We start from the raw sequence: 24,316 nt of genomic DNA, 5'->3' as shown, positions 1-24,316 counted from the left end.
CCTGCCTGCGTTTGGCCCATATCCCTCCAAACCTTTCCTATTCATGAACTTAACCAGATGTTTCTTAAATGTTGTATTTGTACCCGTATCCACCACTTCCTCTGGTAGATCATTCCACACATGAACCACTCTGTGTGTACAAAATTGTCCCACTGTCATTTTTAAATCTTTCCCCTCTCACCTTAAAGATATGTCCTCTAGTCTTGAAATCATTCACCCTAGGGAAAAGGATACCTACCATTTGCCTTATCTACACCCTCACGACTTATAAACCTCTATAAGATTATCTCTTAATGTCCCTATGCTCCAGTGAACAAAGTCCCAGCCTATCCACTCTTTCCTTATAACTCAAACCCACCATTCCCAGCAGCATCCTGGTAAATCTCTTCTGAACCCTCTCTAGCTTGATAATATCCTTCCCACAACAGGGCAACCCGAATTGGACACAGTACTCCACAAGAGCCTTCACCAACGTTGAGGTGATCTTGTGGCCACTGATAATGTCCCTACCTCTGAACCAGGAGGCCCTGGTTCATGTCCTACCTTTTCCAGTAGGCGGCTGAACAGGTTGATTGGGAAACTATCGAAAGAGCGATTGTGTGTGTGAGGCTGTAGTCTCCCTTTTGTTGTTTTGTTTTGGAAGGGTGTAAATCTGAAGTTTTATTTGCATTTCAACCCCACCTTCTGGATCGTTGGGCACCCAGTACAGAAGGGGATGGGCAGATTGGAAGGCTGCATCCTGGGTCTGATCCTGGGCTCGGCCAAGGTGGTCATTAACAGACCCAGGCAATGGGCACATGGAGGGGCACATGATACCTGATTAAGTGGCCCTCTTCCCCGGTTATGCCCAAGTCTAGGTGCCTTTAGAGACGGAGCACATCGTTTCAGTAGGGGTATAAAGAGATACCACTAGGACCTTCTGACCAGTTAGCAGGAGGCAGTCAGATGTAAGGCTGCCTTATGTAGATAAGCCAAACGTCACGGCAAGGATAAAAGCAGAATTCTGTAAATGCTGGCAATCTGAAATAAAAACATAAAGAGCCAGAGAAACTCAGCGAGGGTCTGGCAATAACTGTAGAGATAGAAACAGAGTTAATTTTTTGAGACTGATGTGACTCAGAAAATTGGAGCCATATTGAACTTGAATTGTTAACTCAATTCCTCTTTGTCTTTATAATGCGAAAAGGATTTGTGACCCAATTCTGATTGCTGGGATTGGTCAGTAACCAGCTTGTCATCTCTTCCTCTGTAGAAGTTTGACTCTGACAGCGCGGCAGCTGGGAGGCAGTTTGTTCGGGATTCTCTCCTGGAAATCTTTCTTCCATATGTGCTGAAGACAGTCGAGCCTATCTGCAAACCGGTGAGTGAGTAAGTGCCAGGCTTACAGCCCCTTGGCAGAGCTTCCCACCTGGGGGTCTGAGACCGCAACCGTGGGAATGCCCAGGCAGCAGTGGCTTAGTGAGTGCTATCGGCTGTTTCACAACAGTTCTTTCAAAATAGAGGCTGGAACATAGCTAGCCGCTGTTTCAGGCTTGATCATTGCCTTGCAAAACCCCGTGGAAAGGGACATGCATTTTGCCCACAAACTGAGTGGATTAAACAGTTCACCCGCTCTCCTGTTGTCACTGCTCTCTCATCACCCACCCACTCCCCTTCCTTAAGAAGTATCTCATATCGTCCCCTACCCCTGAAATCCCCCACCTCACACACCCCTCCCCTACCCCTGTCACCACCCGCCTCACACCCCTCCCCTACCCCTGTCATCCCCTGCCTCTCACACCCCTCCCCTACCCCTGTCATCCCTGGGCTCTCACCCCCTTCCCCTACCCATGGCATCCTCCAACTCTAATGCCCCTTTCCTACCCCTGTCACCACCTGCCTTTCACACCCCTCCCCTATTCCTGTCATCCCTGGTCTCTCACCTGCCCCCCCCCAACCCATGTCATCCCCCACCTCTCAGCCGCCTCCCCTCCCCCACCACCACCTGCCTTTCACACCCCTCCCCTATTCCTGTCATCCGTGGTCTCTCACCCCCTCCTGCACTGCCCCTTACATCCCTGGTCTCTCACCCCCTCCCCTACCAACGTCATCCTCCAACTCTCATCCTTGTCCCCTACCCCTGTCATCCCCTGTCTCTCATCCCTCTCCCCTACCCCTGTCATCCCCTGTCTGTCACCCTCTCCCCTGCCCCTGTCATCCCCTGTCTCTCACCCTCCTCCCCTGCCCCGGTCATCCCCTGTCTCTCAGCCCCCTCCCCTGCCCCGGTCATCCTCGGTCTGTAGGCCCCCTCCCCTGCCCCAGTCATCCTCGGTCTGTCAGCCCCCTACCCTGCCCCGATCATCCTCGGTCTGTTACCCTCCTCCCCTGCCCCGGTCATCCCCTGTCTCTCAGCCCCCTCCCCTGCCCCGGTCATCCTCGGTCTGTCAGTCCTCTCCCCTGCCCCGGTCATCCCCTGTCTCTCACCCCCCTCCCCTGCCCCTGTCATTGTAGATCTTTCACATCCCTAGCCCTATGTCGACTATAAATCCATTGTCAATTGTCGAAAAAGCCCATCTGGCTCACTGATGTCCTTTAGGGAAGGAAACTGCTATCCTTACCTGTTCTGGCCTCATGTGACTCCAGACCCACAGCAAAGTGGGTTGACACTTAGCTGCCCTCTGGGCATTGAGGGATAAGCAGTAAGTGCTAGCCTGGCCAGCAACTCCCACATCCTATGAATGAATAAACATTGACGCCAAAAATTGTTTATCTATCAGGTGGACTTTTCCCGGCTCTTCCTGTCACCTAACGTCTCTCCTTCCTTTGGCCTCTCTTCCTCTGTCTGTTTCACATATTTGTTTCTCTTCTACCTCCTTTCTCTCCCTCTTGCCCATTTTATTCCTGTACCTCATTGCTTTCTCTCCCAGGCCCTTCTCATCATTAGCTTTTTGCCATGAGTTTTGGTCTCTACCTTTCACCAGCTCCATTATCCATTTTCCCTCTCAGGACCTTGCTGCCAACCATGGTTTAATATTGCATAGCTTTCTTCCTTGATCCTTATTCCTCCTCTACGCCCAGTTTTCCTAACGGTTCCTCTCCTACCTTATTGCCCGCCTTGGCCACCTATTCGCTCCTTTTGCTTCGGCTGCATACCCTCCCGGAAGGTGCTACAATAGCACAGCTCTGTGTCTCTCGCTATTGCCTGACTGTCAACAGAACTGTGTCTTTGACCTAAAAGTTAAAAAACAGGCTTGCATTTATATCACACTTTTCACTGATGCAGCACATCTCAAAGTATTTTCAAAGCCAATTAAGTACTTCTGAAACATACAAAACACCTTCAGTACTGCAGAGATAGTGGGAACTGACGATACTGGAGTGTGAGATAACAAGGTGTAGAGCTGGATGAACACAGCAGGCCAAGCAGGATCAGAGGAGCAGGAAAGGCTGACGTTTCGGGTCTGGACCCTTGTTTAGAAATTAAGAAGTGGGGAGGGACAGCTCCACTAATAGCTGCCCATCAATGGCAATGTGGTGCCATGCTGTGCAAAGCAACACGTGACTAGCCTTGCCCCCTTCCCCACAGAGTGGCACTGCATTTCTGAACGGAAGCTCCACTGGGTGGCAGGGGGTGGGGGGGGGGGGGGGGGGGGGGTGGCGCACAGCCGTGCAGAGTGAGTCACATTGTGCAAACTGCCTTGCAGGAACTCCCGGTGTATGAAGGGTGTCTCTGCGCTGACGACGATGAGGGACTGATACAGATCGAAAGCACCTACAATGAGCTCGTCCTCCACATTGTGTCCGATGAAATTAACAAGGGTACGTTGCTTGTGTTGCGGGTTTGGAGTGAGACCCGAAAAATAAAAAGCTGATTTAGCATCCACGGAACTAATTAAATCAATGAATAGTTAAAATTGTGTCGAGTTTCCGGTGCACTGTGGTGTAGTGTTACAATGTGTGTGTACCTTTAAAGGGGCATATCTTTAATTGTTGCCAGTCATTACCACCGAATAGAATAGAGTGCCGAGCTGTATAGCCATGTGACTCTGTGACTCACTATAGGAATTGTGGCCTACATGGCCTCCCATACGATGTATGTATATCACAGAATTGTTACAGCACAGAAAAACACACAAACTCCACAGACAGTCACCGAGGATGAAATCAAACCCAGGTCCCTAGTGCTGTGAGGCAGCAGTGCTAGCCACTGAGCCACCATGTTGTCCCACGATGCATCTTCCATGACCATCAAGTCCCAAGGTGGGACTTGAATCTGGAACTTATGAGAGGTAGGGATCCTACACAAGACCTCTTCACGGAGGCAAATCATAGAACCCCTACCGTGTGGAAAGAGATTGTTTGGCCCATCAAGTCTGCACCGACCCTCCAAAAAGCATCCCACCCAGATCCATTCCTGCCTACCCCATCCCTGCATTTCCCATGACTATACCACCTAACCTGCACATCCCTGGGCACGAGAGAGCAATTTTTGCATCGCTAATCCACCCTATCCTGCATATCTTCGGAGTGTGGCGAGTGAGCAAGGGCAAGGAGATAGGTGAAGAAATAACAGGTAAGATTTTGGTGCCAGTGTGGGATGGGAACAGAGGTGAGCAAGACTGGGTAATTCTGGTAGTGGGTATGGAGATCGGCAAGAGTGGGCAATCCTGGTAGTGGACATGGAGGTGGGCAGGCGTGGGTAATCCTGGTGGTGGGCATGGAGGTGGCAGGCATGGGTAATCCTGGTGATGGGTATGGAGGTGGGCAGGCATGGGTAATTCTGGTGGTGGGTATGGAGGTGGGCAGGCGTGGGTAATCCTGGTAGTAGGCACGGAGGTGGGCAGGCATGGGTAATCCTGGTGGTGGGTATGGAGGTGGGCAGGCATGGGTAATCCTGGTGGTGGGTATGGAGGTGGGCAGGCGTGGGTAATCCTGGTGGTGGGTATGGAGGTGGGCAGGCGTGGGTAATCCTGGTGGTGGGTATGGAGGTGGGCAGGCGTAGGTAATCCTGGTAGTGGGTATGGAGTTGGGCAGGCGTGGGTAATCCTGGTAGTGGGTATGGAGGTGGGCAGGCGTGGGTAATCCTGGTAGTAGGTACGGAGGTGGGCAAGCATGGGTAGTCCCGACTGACATGCTGGTACTTTGCCATAGCCTCAGTCATTTTCACAAAGGCTGGATCAGGGGTGGAACAACCCCTCGCCTTCAAGTGGCAGGGCAATGTGTTAAACCATTGAAAAGGTGAATTAAAGATGTTGGTCAGAGGCACCCAATGCTTGAGATCGGTATGGAACATCCCCAGTATACACAGCAATTGCTGCAGGCTGCCCTCCCCATCCTGGCAGCCGTGACTAACTCCCTCCCTCAGTTTTGTGAACCGTGCTGAGTAAGGGGTACGCCGCAGGATGGAAATTCACGCCCTCCTCATCCTTACCCATGATGGCAGGTTGCATGTGTTTCCAAATGACTGGCTTCAAAAACAAAAAAACATCTTTCATTGGATGGCAAGGGTTGGGGGGAATTCTAGGGGCGGACACTTGGCCATGAACTCACCAATCAACCAACATCCCCTCAGCAGATCACTGCCAACATGCTGCAGGGGATGGACCCCCCCACCCCCAGTCTGAGTGTAACTTGGGGTCCTGAATCCCAGCAGGGAAGTCTTGCCCTGGGTGTGAGCAAACAAATGGAGGAGATCAACCATCATTGACAACGCATGGTGTATAGAAGGAGAAATAGGGCACATGGGATGGGATAGAAGGAACAATTTGCAAAGGGGGAAATCGAAGAATGGGGGGACATTTAGAGTCATAGAGATGTCCAGCATGGAAATAGTCCAACTCAGCTTTTCTGACCAGATATCCTAAATTAGTCCCATATGCCAGCACTTGGTCCATATCCTCTAAACCCTTCCTATTCATGTACCCATCCACATGCCTTTTAAATGTTGTAACTGTACCAGCCTCCAACACTTCCTCTGGCGGCTCATTCCATACACACACCACCCTCTGTATGAAAAAGTTAACACCTCAGGTCCCTTTTAAATCTTTACCCCCCCCTTTCACCTTAAACCTACATTCTCAACTTTTGGTCTCCCCTACCCTGGGGAAAAGGCCTTGTCCGTTCACTCTATCCATGCCCCGCATGGTTTTATAAACCTCTGTAAGGTCAACCCTCAGCCTCTGATGCTCCATGGAAAATAGCCCCAGCCTATTCAGCCTCTTCCTTTCGCACAAACTCTCCAATCCTAGCAACATCCTTGTAAATCTTTTCTGAACCCTTCAGAGATAGCAAGAGCTGCCGATGCTGGAGTCAGAGATAACACAGTGTGAAGCTGGAGGAACAAAGCAGGCCAGGCAGCATCAAGAAAGGTCCTGACCCGAAATGTCAACTTTGCTGCTCTTCTGATGCTGCCTGGCCTGCTGTGTTCCTTCAGCTGCACATTGGGTTCTCTTTTTTCTGCACTCGTTCAAGTTTCACAACAACTTTCCTAAAGCCAGGAGACCAGCATTGAACACAGTATTGAACGTTTATCTACAATGAACTCCATATTAATTTCATGATACACTTCACCTTATTAAGAATACTTTGACTAGTTTGCTTATGTTCATCCCTCTATAGGTTAAAAACCGAACCTACAAAATCTACTGGCTCCCTCTCATTCTGTATCTTTCCTTCACAGCTATGAAGGAGACCTCCACTCAGCCATGCTACAGCTTGTACAATGAAAGTATGGGTGGCCTTTGGAACAATAATGCCCAATTGGACATTGCTGAGGATCTGGGGACATCTCCGTCTAATGCCAGTCATCCAGCAAGTCCTGAGGAGTTGCCAGAGCCAACCTCAGGAATGGGATCGCTTGCAACTTTGGAAAGCAGCAAGTTGAGCGAGGTGGAGGATGGATGGCAGTGTCTACAAGGGAACTGGGATGGTGCCAATCAGTTTCTGGATGAGGGCAAGTCAACTGAATAGACAATGAACACCCACCGAAACCCACCGCTCAATCCGACTTGATGACCTGAAGGAGATCACGTAGAAACTGATGGTGGAGACTCTCTACATCTCATAGATAATTATAACCCTATATCAGACTAAATGGATAAAGCTGACGAGGACAATGGAAAAGTGTGGGGAACCTCTCCCATAAGAATTAGGATTTGGAATAGGCCACTTGGCCCCTCCAATCTCCTGTGTCATTTGATAAGATCTGATGCAGCCTCCACTTTCCTACTGACCCCATGGAGAAGCCATAAAGGGTAAAAGCAACATTTGGAAGTAAAGTCACTTATGTTATTAGCAAATTATGATGATAAATTATAAGATTTGTCCTGTTGCAATTTATTTTTAATTTATACATTTAATTTAATATTATGTTAGATGTTCTGGAACACAGATTTGAGGTTTTGGGGGAATGAATGTTGGGGTAATGAGAGGAAGAACATTTTTACACAGCGAGTGGTAACAACGTGGACCTCATTGCCCCTGAAGCTGGTACGAGTGGTGACTACAAATGATTTCAAAACAATATCAAATGGTCGCTTGAGGGTAATAAACTTGCTTCAGGCTTAGAGTGGGAGAATGGGACAGACTGGGTCACTCTACAGGGGGCTCACTGAGAATCAATGTGCAAAACGGCCTCCTTCTTAGAATTAGAATGAGCTTTATTGTCATATTTACTCCCATGAGCGCAGTGAAAAGTGTACAACTTGCCACTTACAATGCCATCTTAGGTACCTAGGTACAGATTCTTCGGGAAAAATATTTGAAAAATAAAGAAGTAAAGAGTCCAACAATAAATTAGAGGAGTAGAGAAATAAGAGTTCAGAATATCAGTCCTTCCATCTAGACTGTGCTGGGCTTCACCTTGAGGCCAGGAGTTCGAGTCCACCCTGAGGCCGGGAGTTCGAGTCCACCCTGAGGCCGGGAGTTCGAGTCCACCCTGAGGCCGGGAGCTCGAGTCCACCCTGAGGCCGGGAGTTCGAGTGTCTGTTACTTAAATGTTGCTTGGCTAAAGTTAAATGGGTTTTGGGATTACACCTCAGACATTTGACAGATTAATTACAACCAAAGGTTGACGTGTGGTTCTAGTAGCAAGAGTTGTGTTCAATGAGTGAATTCACTCAGTGTTGAAAATACAACTAACTGGGATGAATTATGTATAGACACACAAGTAACAACAAGTTGCACTAATTATTTATTCAACATCCTATAATGGGCTGTAGTTCTCAGTGTGTTTCAGAAGTCTGGCTTCCGGGAATGGATCTTTTCTTTATAAACCAGCTGTTCACAGCTCAGGGACAGGTGAGCCTTCTGAATATGATCACATTGAGGCTGATCACTCAATATCCTTATCTCGTTAACCCTTAATCTATATGATTCTTTTGTTGAAGACAACAAAAGCAGATTTGAAGGGTCACCGGACCTGAAATGTTAACTCTGATTTGTTTTTTTACAGATGCTGCCAGACCTGCTGAGCTTTTTCAGCAACTTCTGTTTTTGTTCCTGATTTACAGCATCTGCAGTTCTTTCGGTTTTTAAAAGGGGATTTGTGCCTGAGAAATATGAGCTTGTAGTAGAGCGAGCCCTCCTGGGAGACCTGTCAAATCATAACAGCTAAGTCAATCCAAGTGCATCTTTTACAGGCACTAATGACAAGCAATTTTAGCTGAAGGCACAGCACTTTAATACTTAACTGGACTTTCTGTAATAAAAACCATGTGTTCAGTCCTCATTGACTCCTCCTTAAGTCATAAGTAAATGCTCTGGCTCCAGTGGCCTATAAAATTTCATTGTTTTATTTATAATGGGAACATTAGCTGTGGCTCAATGGGTTGCACAGTTATTCTATGAGTAGACCAATAATCCCCACGGTCGTAGCTGGAGACTTCAGCTTCATTTAATTACATCTGAAGTTATAAAGCCTGTGTCAGCATTGGTGACTATGAAATGATCAGATTTTTAAAATATAGTTCATAAAACATTCTAGTTCAACTGTCCTTTAGACAAAGATAGTCAGAGACAGACGTGACTTAAAGCCCACATCATTGTGGGTGATTTTTGACTCTGAAATAGCCTAGTGAGTCACTCCATAAACCATTTGTAGTGTTTGGAATTGGTGGACCTTATTGACTATGAGATCCTTGATTGGTACTGCTAACTTGGTCTAATCAGGGAGCCCTAGCTGACGGATATAAACAGGAATCTCCAGGCTTAAGGAGCTGAGTCTGAGCTGGCTGGACACACATGCCCACATGTAAATAAGGGGTGAGTTGGTGAAGAGATGCCAGCCTCTGTCCAGTTATTTCACTATTGGACGTAGGATTGGGAGTATGTCACTCAGTCCATCGAGACTGCTCCACTATTCAACTCATTGAACTCATTCAACTGATTGAACATGTCAATGCCTTCCTCAGAATCACAGATTTGTTACAACATTGAAGGAAACCATTTGGCCCCTTGTACCTGCTCTGGTTCTATTACCTATCTCCTGCCTTTTCCCCACATTAACCCTATTCATCTTTATGGCATTGATAATCAAAAATACATTAAATATACTAAAAGTCTGATCTCCCTGGAGGAGAATTCCAAAGATTCACCACCTCTTAGAGTCATACAGCATGAAAACAGACCCTTTGGTCTAACCAGTCCATGATGAACATAATCCTAAAGTGAACTAGCCCTACCTGCCTGCTTCTGGGCCATATCCCTCCCAACCTTTCCTATTGATGAACTTATCCAAATGTCTTCTAAACGTTCAAACTGTACCCACATCTACCACTTCCTTTGGCAGTTCATTCCACACATGAACCACTCTCGGTGTAAAAACAATTGTCCCTCATGTCCTTTTTAACTCTTTTCCTCTCACCTTGAAAATATGCCTCATCTTAAAATCCCCCGAGTTATAAACCTCTGTAAGGTCACCCCTCAGCCTCTCATGTTCCAGTGGGAAAAAAATGTCCCACCTATCCAGCTTCTCCTTATAACTCAAACCCTCCATTCCCAACAACATCCTGCTAAATCTAATCTGAACCCTCCCCAGCTTGATAATATCCTTCCTATTACTGAGCGACCAGAACTGGACACAGTATTCCAGAAGAAGCCTTACCAATGTCTTGCGCAACCTCAACATGACTTCCCAACTCCTATACTCAAAGGTCTGAGCAATGAAGGCAAGTGCGCTAAACACCTTCTTAACATGTGTACATGTGATGCAACCTTCAAAGAATTATGTACCTGAACCCTTAGGTCTCTGTCCTACAACACTACCCAAAGCCCGACTTTCAATTTTTAAAAATCATATAAGTCTGTTTTACCAAAATTCAATGTCTCCCATTTATCTCCTTATCTCAACGGCAGCCTCCTTATTTTTAAGATAATAAAATGTGAGGCTGGATGAACACAGCAGGCCAAGCGGCATCTCAGGAGCACAAAAGCTGACGTTTCGGGCCCAGACCCTTCATCAGAGATGGGGATGGGGAGAGGGAACTGGAATAAATAGGGAGAGAGGGGGAGGCGGACCGAAAATGGAGAGTAAAGAAGATAGGTGGAGAGAGTGTAGGTGGGGAGGTAGGGAGGGGATAGGTCAGTCCAGGGAAGACGGACAGGTCAAGGAGGTGGGATGAGGTTAGTAGGTAGCGGGGGGTGCGGCTTGGGGTGGGAGGAAGGGATGGGTGAGAGGAAGAACCGGTTAGGGAGGCAGAGACAGGTTGGACTGGTTTTGGGATGCAGCGGGTGGGGGGGAAGAGCTGGGCTGGTTGTGCGGTGCAGTGGGGGGAGGGGACGAACTGGGCTGGTTTAGGGATGCAGTAGGGGAAGGGGAGATTTTGAAACTGGTGAAGTCCACATCGATACCATTAGGCTGCAGGGTTCCCAGGCGGAATATGAGTTGCTGTTACTGCAACCTTCGGGTGGCATCATTGTGGCAGTGCAGGAGGCTCATGATGGACATGTCATCTAGAGAATGGGAGGGGGAGTGGAAATGGTTTGCGACTGGGAGGTGCAGTTGTTTGTTGCGAACTGAGCGGAGGTGTTCTGCAAAGCGGTCCCCAAGCGTCCGCTTGGTTTCCCCAATGTAGAGGAAGCCGCACCGGGTACAGTGGATGCAGTATACTACATTGGCAGATGTGCAGGTGAACCTCTGCTTAATGTGGAATGTCATCTTGGGGCCTGGGATGGGGGTGAGGGAGGAGGTGTGGGGGCAAGTGTAGCATTTCCTGCGGTTGCAGGGGAAGGTGCCAGGTGTGGTGGGGTTGGAGGGCAGTGTGGAGCGAACAAGGGAGTCACGGAGAGAGTGGTCTCTCCGGAAAGCAGACAGGGGTGGGGATGGAAAAATGTCTTGGGTGGTGGGGTCGGATTGTAAATGGCGAAAGTGTCGGAGGATGATGCGTTGTATCCGGAGGTTGGTAGGGTGGTGTGTGAGAACGAGGGGGATCCTCTTAGGGCGGTTGTGGCGGCGGCGGGGTGTGAGGGATGTGTTGCGGGAAATACAGGAGACGCGGTCAAGGGCGTTCTTGATCACTGTGGGGGGAAAGTTGCGGTCCTTAAAGAACTTGGACATCTGGGATGTGCGGGAGTGGAATGTCTTATCGTGGGCGCAGGTGCGGCCGAGGTGGAGGAATTAGGAATAGGGGATGGAATTTTTGCAGGAGGGTGGGTGGGAGGAGGTGTATTCTAGGTAGCTGTGGGAGTCGGTGGGCTTGAAATGGACATCAGTTACAAGCTGGTTGCCTGAGATGGAGACTGAGAGGTCCAGGAACGTGAGGGATGACTGAGAGGTCCAGGAAGGCGAGGGATAGTCAGAGTCAACATGTGTTTGCAAAAGAATTATCATGTTTGATGGATCTTTTGAGATTATAACTAAAAACGTAAGGAGACACGGTACTTATGTTTAAATTTTCAAAAAATTCAGTATTGTGCCATACCAGATGTTTTGCAACAAGATTAAGAATTGGAAGTATCATAGAAACATAGAAGATAGGAACAGGAAGAGGCTATTCAGCCATTTGAGCCTGCCCCACTATTCTTCACAATCATGGCTGACTGTCCAACTCAGTAGCCTAATCCTGCTTGCTCCCCATAACCTTTGATCCCAAGTGCTATATCTAGCCGCCTCTTGAATACATTCAATGTTTTGGCATCAACTACTTTCTGTGGTAATGAATTCCACAGGTTCACCACTCTTTGGGTGAAGAAATGTCTCCTCATCTCTGTCCTAAATCATCCACCCCAAATGCTCAGACTATCGTATTGTCTTGATTGAGGATTAGTTAATAGATGGAATAAATGGATCATTTTCAGGATGGCAGGTAACTAGTGGAGTGGTGCAAGGATAATCAATTTAGAACCTGTAGCGATGTTTTAGATGGGATAATGGAATGCAATGTACCCAATTTTGCCAATGATACTAAACTAGGCAGGGAATTCTAGTGTCCCATTTTCAACCAGATCCTCCAAATCCTCCCCTCACCCCATTTCATCTCTCCATGCTCCATTCCTCCTGGGTTACCTCTCCACAACACTCCCTGCCCTTAATCCCTCCCAGCCATACTACCTCTTCTCTCCCCAACATTGACCCCAGCCCCTCCTTCTCTCCTTAATCCCTCCCCCCCCCACAGACATAGCACCCCTTTCCATTTCCCCATGCCACACCTTTTCCCAGCCCAACCCTATTTTCCCAGACACACCCCCTCACATAAGCCCCTATGCCTGCCCCTGGACCCACAGACCATACCCATACCCTAGACGCTGCCCTCTTCCCAGCCGCAACTCTTTCCTTGTGCCCATCCCACTTTCCACCCGAGTCCCTTCTTCCAGCACCTTCTCCTCTCCACCCTTGCCCAACTCAGACTTTTTCCTACTCCCACCCCATGCCCCTAAACCCACACACCATCTCCTCACCACTACCCAAGTGAATCCCCATCCCCAACCCTTCCCTGCCCCTAACCCCACACACCATTCCCTCTCCAATACCCAACAGAAGCCCCAGCCCCAACCCTTCTCTGCCGCTAAACCCACACACCATCCTCTCGCCACTACCCAACAGAACCCCCAATCCCAACCCTTCCCTGCCGCTAAACCCACACACCATCCCCTCTCCACTACCCAACAGAAACCCCATCCCCAACCCTTCCCTGCCCCAACCCCACACACCATCCCTTCGCCAATACCCAACAACACCCCCATCCCCAACCCTTCCCTGCCCCTAACCCCACACACCATCCCCTCGCCAAGACCCAACAAAACCCCCATCCCCAACCCATCCCTTCCCCTAACCCCACACACCATCCCCTCGCCAATACCCAACAACACCCCCATCCCCAACCCTTCCCTGCCCCTAACCCCACACACCATCCCCTCGCCAATACCCAACAAAAGCCCCAACCCCAACCCTTCCCTGCCGCTAAACCCACACACCATCCCCTCTCCACTACCCACCAGAACCCCATTCCCTAACTCAGCCCCTCAACCCCCCACATACCCTAGCCCCCTGTACACCCAGCCTTGCCCTCTATACATTCAGTCCCGCCCCCCTCCTTCCACCCTGCCCCTGCACGCAGCTCCGCCCCCTGTTCATTCGGTCCCGCCCCTATACACACAGTCTCGTCCATGTGCACCCAGCCCCGCCCCCTGTCCATTCAGTCCCGCCTCCTTCACGCCCGGCCCCGCCCCTGCATTCACAACCCCGCCCCCACCTTCATGTTCCACTCCGCTTTGCAGCCCAACACCGCCCCGGCGTTGACTCCCACCGATCACAGGCCAAGGTCCCGCCCCTATCGTTGCCGCACTGCACCCCGCAAAATCGCCTGCTCCCCAGCCCCACCTCCTCCGGGGCCCCGGCCTCACATCCTCACAAGCCCCGCCCTTCTCCAGCCCCGCCTCCTGCCGAGATCCGGCCCCACCCCCACCCCGCGCCACACACCAACCTGGCCCCGCCCCTCTCCAGCCCCGGACCCACCCCCTTCCCCAGCCCCGCCCCCTCCAGGCCATTTACCCCGACTCCCCGGTCCGTGATGGTATCTCTCGGTGTTTCTCCCCGTGTCTCCCGCCGCCTTCGGCCCTCTCGGCTGCTGCTGGCTGCCCTCCTCGCTTCTCTGGGTGGCCCGGGCTCCGGATATTTCCCGGAGGAGCGTTGGACCGAGGAGTCCCGGCTGCTCCGGCCCCGGGTCCAGATCAGCATCATCGCCCGGAACAGCGCGCACAGTCTGCCCGCTTTCCTCGGCCTCGTCGAGCGGCTCTCGTACCCCAAGGATAGGCTGTGTCTGTGGTAAGGCCGGGCATGGGGGCGAATTGTGGGTGAAGGGAAGAGTGAGAGTGAGAGTGAAGGTGAGGCGAATAGGGGCTTTCCGGCCCCGAGGACGGGGGTGTAAGGCCAGGAGGGAGAGGGCAACACGGGGGGCGAGGTGTGCTCTGCAAGCCCAAAGACAGGCTGTGTCTGCTGAGTCTAGTCGGGGGGGGGGGGGGTGAAATAAATGAGGAAGAGTGAGCGGAGGTTGGCAGTTGTGAGGTGGAGGGCAGTGAGAAATGGAAAATTGGGGACACTAGGGAGGGAATGAGGCAAAAGAAGGATAAAGCAGACGTGAGATGGATTTAAAAAGTCTGTATCAGTGCATTGGTAAAGGGAGAAAGCAGTGGGTGGTAAGGAGGGCTCTGAATGGGTAACAATGTAGTTCAGCATAGAGGGAAATTTGGAGAATAGCAGTAGCTGGGGCACAGGGATGAGGAAGGGGATCAGGGAGAGAGGGCAGCAGCTCATTTGGATGAGGAAAGAGAGGTAGATGAAGGAGGTGACTCATTTTAGACAAATGATGAGTGGAATGAAGAGAACTGGGACTGATGTTGGAACAGGGCAGAATTGAGAGAGATGGGATGGCAATGATTGAGTAAATACTTGTATAGGATTTATTTATTTATTTTATGCTTTCAGGCTAATCTGAATTGAACACTGTTTTTGGTCAGTTATGATGCAAGCTGATCAATGATGCTGTTCTCCTGTTCAGCCTGTGATTAGGATCAGGTAGTTTGAAACCTGAACTGAGCATGTTTTGGAGGTGTTCATGTATGGGCTCATTTGAGTTACTTCCAGAAAAGGTTGCAAAGGTGGATATAACTTAATTGACAGGTACAGAAACTGGAACATAGTGTGGACAGGGGTGTGAACTGTTGTTGCAGGATGATCAGGATAATAATTCCTGTGGTAATTTGCTTCTGCCCCCTCAAATTTGACTTTGTGGGGAAGAGAGGTGTTTCCAATGGACAGAGTGGGTGTCTCAGTATTACTGCCTTTAGCAACTTAAACTGCCTGGTCGAGCTCATGAACCTTTGGACTGTCCCCTGTCGATGTTGCAGAAGTCAGACTTGGGTAGGTTGAGGCTGTTGAGGGTTGATGAGGTATGTAGAGAGTCACTTGGTCTATGGTATAGGAGTAGGCTATTCAGCCCATTAAGCATGTTCTGCAATTCAGTTAGATCATGGCAATCTAAGTGTGTATGTTGTTAATTAGCATTAGCCAGTGAAGGATCATAGGCATTTTTTCATGAGCTGTTATGTAGCTTGAGGGTCTCCACATCTTGAGAGGCAAGATAAGGAGGCTGCACAAATTTACCAGAGTCAGCACATGATTTGAACCCACGCTGTTGTTATCTCATGACCTACGCTCAACAGCCAGAGTATTCTTGGCCCTCTCCTCTCTCGACCACACACCGCCTTTTGGAATATAATCTGCAGACTTGTGGTCAACCTCGCCATGTACGCTGATGATTTCCAACTCTCCTTCAACCCCTTCAATAGCCTGATTTTTTTTTTTGCTGGTGGATAGCTTCTTCCATTTCCCATCTTTGCTGAGTTACACCTACATTCAGTGAAACACAGGAAGATCAAAGCTGATGTTTCAGTTGCTGTTCTGCAGTTTTCATAGAACATAGAACATTACAGCGCAGTACAGGCCCTACGGTCCTTGATGTTGCACCGAACCGTGAAACCAATCTGAAGCCCATCTAACCTACACTATTCCATTATTATCCTTATGTTTATCCAAAGATTATTTAAAAGCACTTAAAGTTGGCGAGTCTATTACTGTTGCAGGCAGGGCTTTCCATGCCCTTCCTACTCTGAGGAAAGAACCTATCTCTGACATCTGACCTATATCTATCGCCCCTCAATTTAAAGCTGTGCCCCCTCGTGCTAGCCATCACCATCTGACAAAAAAGGCTCTCACTGTCCACCCTAATCCACTGATCATCTTGTATGTCTCTATTAAGTCACCTCTTAACCTCCTCTTCTCTCTAATGAAAACAGCCTCAAGTCCCTCAGCCTTTCCTCTTAAGATCTTCCCTCCATATCATGCAACATCCTGGTAAATCTCCTCTGCACCCTTTCCAATGCTTCCACATCCTTCTTATAATGCATTGACCAGAACTGTATGCAATACTCCAAGTGCAGCCGCACCAGAGTTTTGTACAGCTGCAGCATAACCTTGTGGCTCCGAAACTCACTCCCCCTCCCAATAAAACCTAACACACCGTACGCCAACTTAATAACCCTGTCAACCTGGGTGGCAACTTTCAGGGATCAATGCTTGTGGACATCGAGATCTCTCTGCTCTTCCACACTGTCAAGAATCTTACCATTAGCCCAATATTCTGTATTCCTGTTACTCCTTCCAAAGTGAATCACCTCACACTTTTCCATATTAAACTCCATTTGCCACCTCTCAGCCCAGCTCTGCAGCTTATCTATGCTCTGGAGTTCATTTTCCTCGTTGGTCGATGCCCTAGGATGATCCAGACTGTGTTTGAAACTTTGGAGCTTTATTCAAAACCGTTCTAGGTTCTTATATATATTCTTTCCATTAAAGGATCATCCACTTCCACTGTCCCACAGCCCCTCTGTTACAACTCTTATTTAGCCTCTCTCTTCCACAGTCTTAAACTCAATCAAAACTCTGTTGCGCATGCCCTATACTGCACAAGAATTATCATGCATAATATATTTTATTTTTTCTACTTCCTTGTAATGAATTTAGCTAATTTTAGCCTGAAGTTCATGGGCACACACTTCCATATCTTTCAAAGTGGGGAGCTTTCTGATGTTTAGTGTCATGGTATAAAGGATGACAATGTGGCAGCTGTGCCTTCTAAAGTGCATATAATGCAGGATTCAACTTGCAGTTTATTTGCGCCTTTGATGCTATCTGCATTTATAATTATTTTATATTTTTGTTGCTGCCTTGAGACCTTTGATAAAATACTCCACACAAGCGTGAGCATGTTAGTCCCCCTGAGGTCTGGCTCTATTTTTAAAATAGAAATTCCGTAATGCACAATTTAAGCAGTTAATTAGTTCAAAATGCATCTTATTATGGGAGATTCCACAAAATATCATTTTTGTATGTTTGTGCAAAAACTGTCTCTTGTTTATCAAACTATCTGTACACTGGACTGGCAAGTAATCTCTAAAACAAAAACAGCAGTTGCTGGAAATGCTTATCAGGTCTGGCAACATGTGTGGAGGGAAATCGGAGTTAATGTTTTGGGCCCAGTGACCCTTTCTCAAGTAATTTCTAAATCTGAGAGGCCTCAGAATAGGGTTGGGCTGGGGTCAGGCAATAAATGCTGTCCTAGCCTGCAGGGATGGAAAGCGCGTTACACAGCTGCTCAATGCTCCTTCAACTAAAATCTGGAAATTCAGCCATCCATCCATTAAATCATTGCGCTAAGTACATTTTTTAATTTCAGAAATATACTTTATTCATGAAATCACCCATAAGTACATACAAATCAGTTCTGTGCAGAGAGAAAAGTAAAACAAACAAAATGTTGGAATTTTGACATTTCTCAGAACTTCTTGCCAGTTGCACAAAAAAAACCTGACATCTTCGACATGCTGAAAAGGAAATTTACACAGCAAGGAATTCTCAACAGGTGAAACAAAGATCTGACTGGAAGAATTTTAAATTTTTATCAGCTGCCTTGCATTCCTTTTGCAGATGTGATGTGGAATTGGACTGGGGTGGACAAAATCAGATATGGCACGACACCAGATTATAGTCCAACAGGTTTATTTGAAATCACAAGTTTTTGTGGCGCTGCTCTGAAAGCTTATGATTTCACATAAATCTGTTGGACTATAACCTGGTGTCATGTGGCATCTGAATTTGTGAATGTGATTGTGCAAGATTTTTTTTGCAATAAATCAACTATATAGCTTCTTCCCACAATTAGATGTTTTTCCAAGAGCTAATTGGGATAGAAAGCATTTTAAACTGATAGTTAGTGGCATCAGCAAGTCAATGCTTATGTAAATTCCCAACATTCCTCCTTTGTACTGCAAGTAATCAGTTTCACTCCATCATCCTTACGGGATAAAATGATGCATTTGAATTATGTTAATCGGAACACTTGTGGGCTGGAGCCGCAGAATGTTCCAGATTGTGATCTCATCGAGCCTTACGAACAGTGCCTTTAATGCAGTGAAGGTGCAAGGCTGTGGCTCAACTTTTCCTGAACATAATTTGAGGCTGAGCGGCACAAGGAGATCTTAGGACGAATGGTGGAGGGAGAGGTTTTTAAAGATTTCTAGCCCAGGCAATTGAAGGCACAGTCATCCAATAGTGGAATGATTTGAATTGGGAATGTTTTGGAGGTGATCTTTGGAAAAGTGCAGAGATCTTAGAGGATTGTGGGGCTGAAAGTGATTAAGGAAAGGGAGGGTGAGGCCAGCTAGGAGATTTGAAAGCAAGGATGAAAATGTAACAGTGTTGTTGCCACACTAGGAGCTAACTGGATTATTGTGCACGGAGGAGTCGGTGAATGGGACTTGGCATACATTACACACCTCCCCTGCACTCCCGTGGGGATGTGGGGGCAGAAAAGCTGTCTGACATACATTCCAGAGTTTCCGGCTTTGAGTTGTTGATGTCAGACGTATTATTTAACCAAGTGTGACAAGTTTAGAGAAAGTTGGTGAGCTCTGTTGGCTGGACAGCTGGTTTGCATTGCAGAGTGGTGCCAATAGTGCAGGTTCAAATCTCAGGTTACAATTGGAGGTCCCAATCTTCTCGACCTGCTTTCTTGCCTGAGGCGTGGTGATCCCCAGGTTAAACCACCATCAGTCTCTCTCTTTAATGTGACCGTAACCCTTAGACAAGGTGAGCAATGATTCAGGAGTATCAGTAGTCTACATCATGTGGTTCCCAAGAGGCACAATAGATAGTGTCCATGCCTCTGAGACCAAGTCTCATCCCAGCACTTAACCAAGGAAATTCAGTTCATAACATGGCCAAACAGATTACCCACATTTGTAAATTGACAATGGTAAGTGCAGGAGAGATTCCTAGTTAGCTATAACTATGTAGTAGCTGCAGTGCAAGAGCCCTCCCATATTAAAATACTCCCTTTTAAGTTCTTGCCATGGTCTGTACTCTGTGACAAGCATCCTTCTCACTTCGAAGGATTACAGGAGGGACAGTCCTGTTCCCACTGCTTATTGACGTCAATGTCCACTAAATCTGGTGGCTGGTGTAACTTTAAGAGCATTTTACAAGTCCAGTCTCTCATCCCTCATAATCTGAGTTTATCAGCCCAATATTCTGCGACCTCCCAAATCTAAATTCCCGCATTCACCCCATTTTAATTGCTTCCACAAATGACAGCCCTGCTTTCAACTGTCCATGCTTGAAGTTCTGAAATTCCTTCTCCACACTGCTCCACATAGTGCTTCCTCTTTGCCAAAATGCTGCTTAAAACCTACACTTTTGATCATGCTTTTGGCTGACTGTCCTATTATCTTGCTGTGTAGCTCTAAGTCAGACTTGTCAGGCAAAATCCCTGAAGTGCTGTGGCACATTTTACTGTATTAAAGGTGCTGCATGAATGCAGGTTGCTAAAGTGGGGAATCAAGCAGCCTCCAAAGCCAACAGAGAAGTTCAGGAGTCCTTGGATGAGGACCGTAGACAGTGGAGCTGAACCGACTGACTGCCTCAAAATGCTTGTTGACAGTATCACTTCATCCATCAGCTTTTCATTCTGGTAGTTGAGTTTGTGCTGTATTGAGGGGGCGGTGGAGTCTTCAGGGGGCTCTGATCAGCTGATTTGTTTAATGGTAGACCCAGTCAACCTGGCACAAAGTGTTGGCTCTATTTAGTACTCCTTATGTCTGTTCCTCAGTGCCATGGAATCTTTCATACCGACTTGATCTAACTGAGGTATGTAAGATGATAAAGGGGGTCGACAAAGTAGTTGTGGAAAGGATGTTGCCTCGTGGGGCAATCTAAAACGAGTGTTCATAATTATAGGATTAGGGACGGCAGATTTAAGATAGCTTAGGGATTATTTCTCTCAAAAGGTTGTGAATCTGTGGTCGCAGGGCACTGAATAAATTTGAAGAGTTTTTTTGATCCGTAATGGATGAAAGGGTTAAGGGGAGTGGGCAGGAAAATAGAGTTGTCGCTGAACTAAGATCATCCATGATCGTGTTAAATGGCCAAACAGATTAGCGGGGCTTAATTGCCTATCCTACTCCTAGTTCTTATGTTCTAAACATGAATTGAGCCTTCTACAAGCCTCCGTTGTGAAGTTGACTGATTAGCCACCTCCCTCTGAGTGAAGGAATTCATCCTTGTTTCACTCTTAAATGGCTTGCCCTTAACCTGAGATTCTGTCCCTGGGTTTTAGACTGACTAGCCATGGGCTATGTCTTATCAGCACTTGCCCTGTGAGAATTTTAAGCTTTTTAATGATAAGAGTTCTCGTTCTCCAATACTGCAGAATTTAGACCCAGTTTCTCCTCGATTTCGCTTAAGACGAGCCTGCCATCCCACATATTAGTCTGGTGAGCCTTCATTTTCTCATAGGAATTCAGAAAAATGAGGGGAGATCTTATAGAAACACATATGATGAAGGGAATAGACAAGGTGGGGGCAGGGAGGTTGTTTCCACAAGCAGGTGAAGCTAGGATTAGAGGGCATCACCTCAAAATAAGGGGAAGCAGATGTAGGATTGAGGCCAGGAGGAACGTCTTCACCCAAAGGGTTGTGAATCTGTGAAATTCCCTGCCCAGTGAAGCAGTTGAAGCTACTTCGCTGAATGTTTTTGAGGCAAGACTAGATAAATTTTTGAACAGTATGGGAATTAAGGGTTATGGTGAGCAGGCAGGTAAGTGGAGCTGAGTCTCAAAAAGATCAGCCTTGATCTTATTAAATGCCGGGACAGACTCGAAGGGCCAGATGGCCTACTCCTGCTCCTAGTTCTTATGTTCATTTTACTCTACCTGGAGCAGTGTTTTGTGAAAGCCAGATGTAACATGCAGTGACATAAAGTTGACAGCACTGAAGGTGGCTGTTCAACCCATAGAATTTTTATTGGCTGTCTGCAAGAGCAACTCATCTGGTCCTGTTTGCCTGCTTTCTTTGCACAGTCTTATATATAGACAGGGACCTCCATTCTTTGGTATGATTAGATTAGATCCCCTACAGTGTGGCCCAACAAGTCCACACCGCCCCTTGATATATACCACCCACACCCAGCCGCCCTATAACCCACACACCCCTGAACACTATGGGCAATTTAGCATGGCCAATCCACCTAGCCTGCACATCTTTGGACTGTGGGAGGAAACCGGAGCACCCGGAGGAAACCCACGCAGACATGGGGAGAATGTGCAAACTCCGCACAGACAGGTGCCCGAGGCTGGAATCGAACCTGGGTCCCTGGCACTGTGAGGCTGCAGTGCTAACCACTGTGCCACCGTGCTGCCCCAAAGAGAGAGAGAGAGAGAGAGAGACGGATGACAGAGTTATTGGACTAAATCTTTTGAGCTCCTTTACATAATTTATGCATAGTTTCAGATGTGTTCCAGTCTGTGTCACAAAGATTCTTGAGGTTGGAATAAATTGTTTGTTCTCACTCACCCTCCTTCCCTCTGAATGTCAGAGTATAACAGCATGTCAGATACAAGATGGGAGAATTGGGTCTGGAAACTTCTCTTCGTAAGGCTTGCAGTCAGTTTCTTGTCCCATCAAACAGGGCAGTCATTTAAATAATTCTGCTCCTGCCTGCACATGTTTCTTACCCTGAAAAAGAATTCCTTATACCCCAAATTAGCAATGACTTTGACACCATTTGATACTGAGATACAGAATTAGTTCTGCTCATGTTCACACAAGTTCACGCTGCTTCATGGTACTGTTTCGAGGAATTACTGGGGGCCCCAGTTTAGGTGGAATATTCCTCTGAGGTTACATGTGGAGTAGTGACATCTGATCCAGAACGTGTTAGAAGTGAGTTAACTCATTCACTGCCAGTAGCAGGATCTGGGAGAGTTTGGAAACTGTGGCTGATGGACCATTATTCAGCCACTTGTTTTTGATGTCCCTCCCATGGAGGGTCAGTGCTGAGATATTTGTACTGGGGACAGCTGAGTTGCCAAGTTGGAATTGAGGCGATTTCAGAGTGTGGGGAGGAACAAGACTGGTGCAAGGTGTTACAGTAGATGCGTAGCTTGGATTGTGGGTGTTGTGGTCGGCTGGTTCGCCAAGCTGGTTTGTTTTTTTTTTTTTGCAGACTTTTCATCATCCTGCTGGGTAATATCAGTGCAGCCTCCGATGAAGTGCTGTCATGTTTTCTCGCCTGTTATTTAAAATCTGGTGTCTGTTGAGCTGGATTACCGCAGTTCTGGTTTTCCTGCGTAATAGGGTGTACGTGGGATCTAGCTGTGTGTTTGTTGAAGGCTTTCATAGTGGAGTACCAGGCGTCTAGGAATTCCCGTCATTATCTCTGCTTTACCTGTGTCAGGATCCTGGTGTTGCCCCAATTGAGCAGGTAATTTTCCTTGCCTATGTGGAGATGCGTGAGTATTGGTCGTGTTTTTTTGTTGCCAGTTAATGTTCATGTACCCTTGTGGTGAATTTCTTTTCTGTCTGTCCAATGTAATGTTTGTCATTGTCTTTGTGGGGAAACTTGTATAAGACATTGGTCCTGCCCTTAGTGGGTCTTTCATTCAGGTTAGCAGTTGACGTAGGTTTGATGTGGGTTTGTGTGCTACTGTGATATCCAGTGGCCATAGGAGTCCTGTGGTCAGTTCAGATGCGTTCCTGATGTAAGGTAGTGTGGTGAGTCTGTCAGGGCATGCAATATCTTCCTGGTGTTGTTTCTGTAATAGATATCTTCTGACCCAGTTTTTCGGGTATCCATTGTCCTTGAATACTTGGAAGAGGTACTCTTCTTTTTGGCGTAGTTCTGTGTTGCTGCAGTGTGTTGTTGCCAGTTTAAATAATGTTCTTGTGCAACTGCTTTGTTTGGGTTTTAGGGTGGTTGCTGATAAAATTTGGTACTTGATGGCTTTCCTGTGTACCTTTTTGTTAGGAATTTCCCCATTGCTGGAACGCAGGACCCTTCTTCAGTCCCGACCCAAAACATCAGCTCACCTGCTCGTCTGCAGTTCTTACTATTTCTGGAGTGGTGTAGGCAATTGTTTAAGAGCATGGAAAGAACAGTAGATTAAAAGTCTATGGATAAAAGTTTTTTAAAAATGGCTAATGCCACTGAAGGATCATTTGTTAGCAATGGATTGGCAGTCATCTGGAGGGGTGTGATTGGGCAATACTGATGACGGGTGGGTGTTGTAATCATACATTACAGATGGCCAGTTGTGCCCGTGTTGGCCTTTGAAAGAACTAGCCAGGGCTACACCTCTTCTTGTTTCTCATTTTTGTTTTCATTCTAGGATTTTATAGGATTTATGTTGTAAAAACAGGCCATTCAGCCCAACTAGTCCATGTCTATAACCCTCTCATGCCTCCACTTTTTTTCCTTATCTGAATCTAATACTGTGTCCCTTGATTCCTTTCTTGCTATGTGCTTGTCCAGTTTCCTCATAACCAATTCAGTGCCATTCACTTCAACCACTCCCCACCCTTTGGATAAGGAAGTTTCATTTGGAATTCTCTGTTAGATTTCTTGGTGACCATCTTATAATCGTGGCCTCTAGTTCTGCTCTCCACCAGAAGAGGAAGCATTCTTTCTGTGGATCAACTCTATCAAAATCTTTCAATGTTTTAATAACCCCTGTTGAGTCACGCCTCGACTGCCTTTTTCCAAGAAAAGTCGACGAAGCGTGTCAGTCTTTTCCTGATTTGTATATCTCCACAATTTTTTTCAACTTTATAAATCTTCTCTGCTCTGTCCCTAAAAGCCTTTTACATAATATGATGACCAGAGCAACACAGTAAGTATATTTACAATTTCCTTTTGAACATTATTAATTGTGTTGCCACTGCATTGACACACAGCACCTTCCTAACTCAACCGAATGTGCCCACAGACACGTTCTTCTTATCCTGCTGCAT

General features: G+C 47.4%; 2 protein-coding genes across 3 annotated transcripts in view; both read left to right on the top strand.

Annotated features, from left to right (window-relative positions):
• Positions 1-8,668, top strand: part of LOC125447549 (protein Niban 1-like) — a 64,252-nt gene extending 55,584 nt beyond the window's left edge. For both annotated transcript variants that reach the window (XM_059639918.1, XM_059639917.1), the window contains 3 exons: positions 1,253-1,360; positions 3,684-3,798; positions 6,659-8,668. In XM_059639918.1, coding sequence (XP_059495901.1) covers positions 1,253-1,360; positions 3,684-3,798; positions 6,659-6,948 — 513 coding nt within the window. In that variant the 3' untranslated portion in view covers positions 6,949-8,668. The remainder of the gene's footprint in view (positions 1-1,252; positions 1,361-3,683; positions 3,799-6,658) is intronic.
• Positions 8,669-13,966: 5,298 nt separating this feature from the next.
• colgalt1b (collagen beta(1-O)galactosyltransferase 1b) overlaps positions 13,967-24,316 on the top strand; it is a 51,945-nt gene continuing 41,595 nt past the window's right edge. The window contains exon 1 of the mRNA XM_048522070.2: positions 13,967-14,239. Coding sequence (XP_048378027.1) covers positions 13,986-14,239 — 254 coding nt within the window. The 5' untranslated portion in view covers positions 13,967-13,985. The remainder of the gene's footprint in view (positions 14,240-24,316) is intronic.

The sequence above is a fragment of the Stegostoma tigrinum genome, chromosome 35, assembly GCF_030684315.1.
Source record: "Stegostoma tigrinum isolate sSteTig4 chromosome 35, sSteTig4.hap1, whole genome shotgun sequence".
Lineage (NCBI taxonomy): Eukaryota > Metazoa > Chordata > Chondrichthyes > Orectolobiformes > Stegostomatidae > Stegostoma > Stegostoma tigrinum.
Note: the sequence above shows the minus strand (reverse complement) of the source record. Positions and strands in the feature narration are given on the sequence as shown.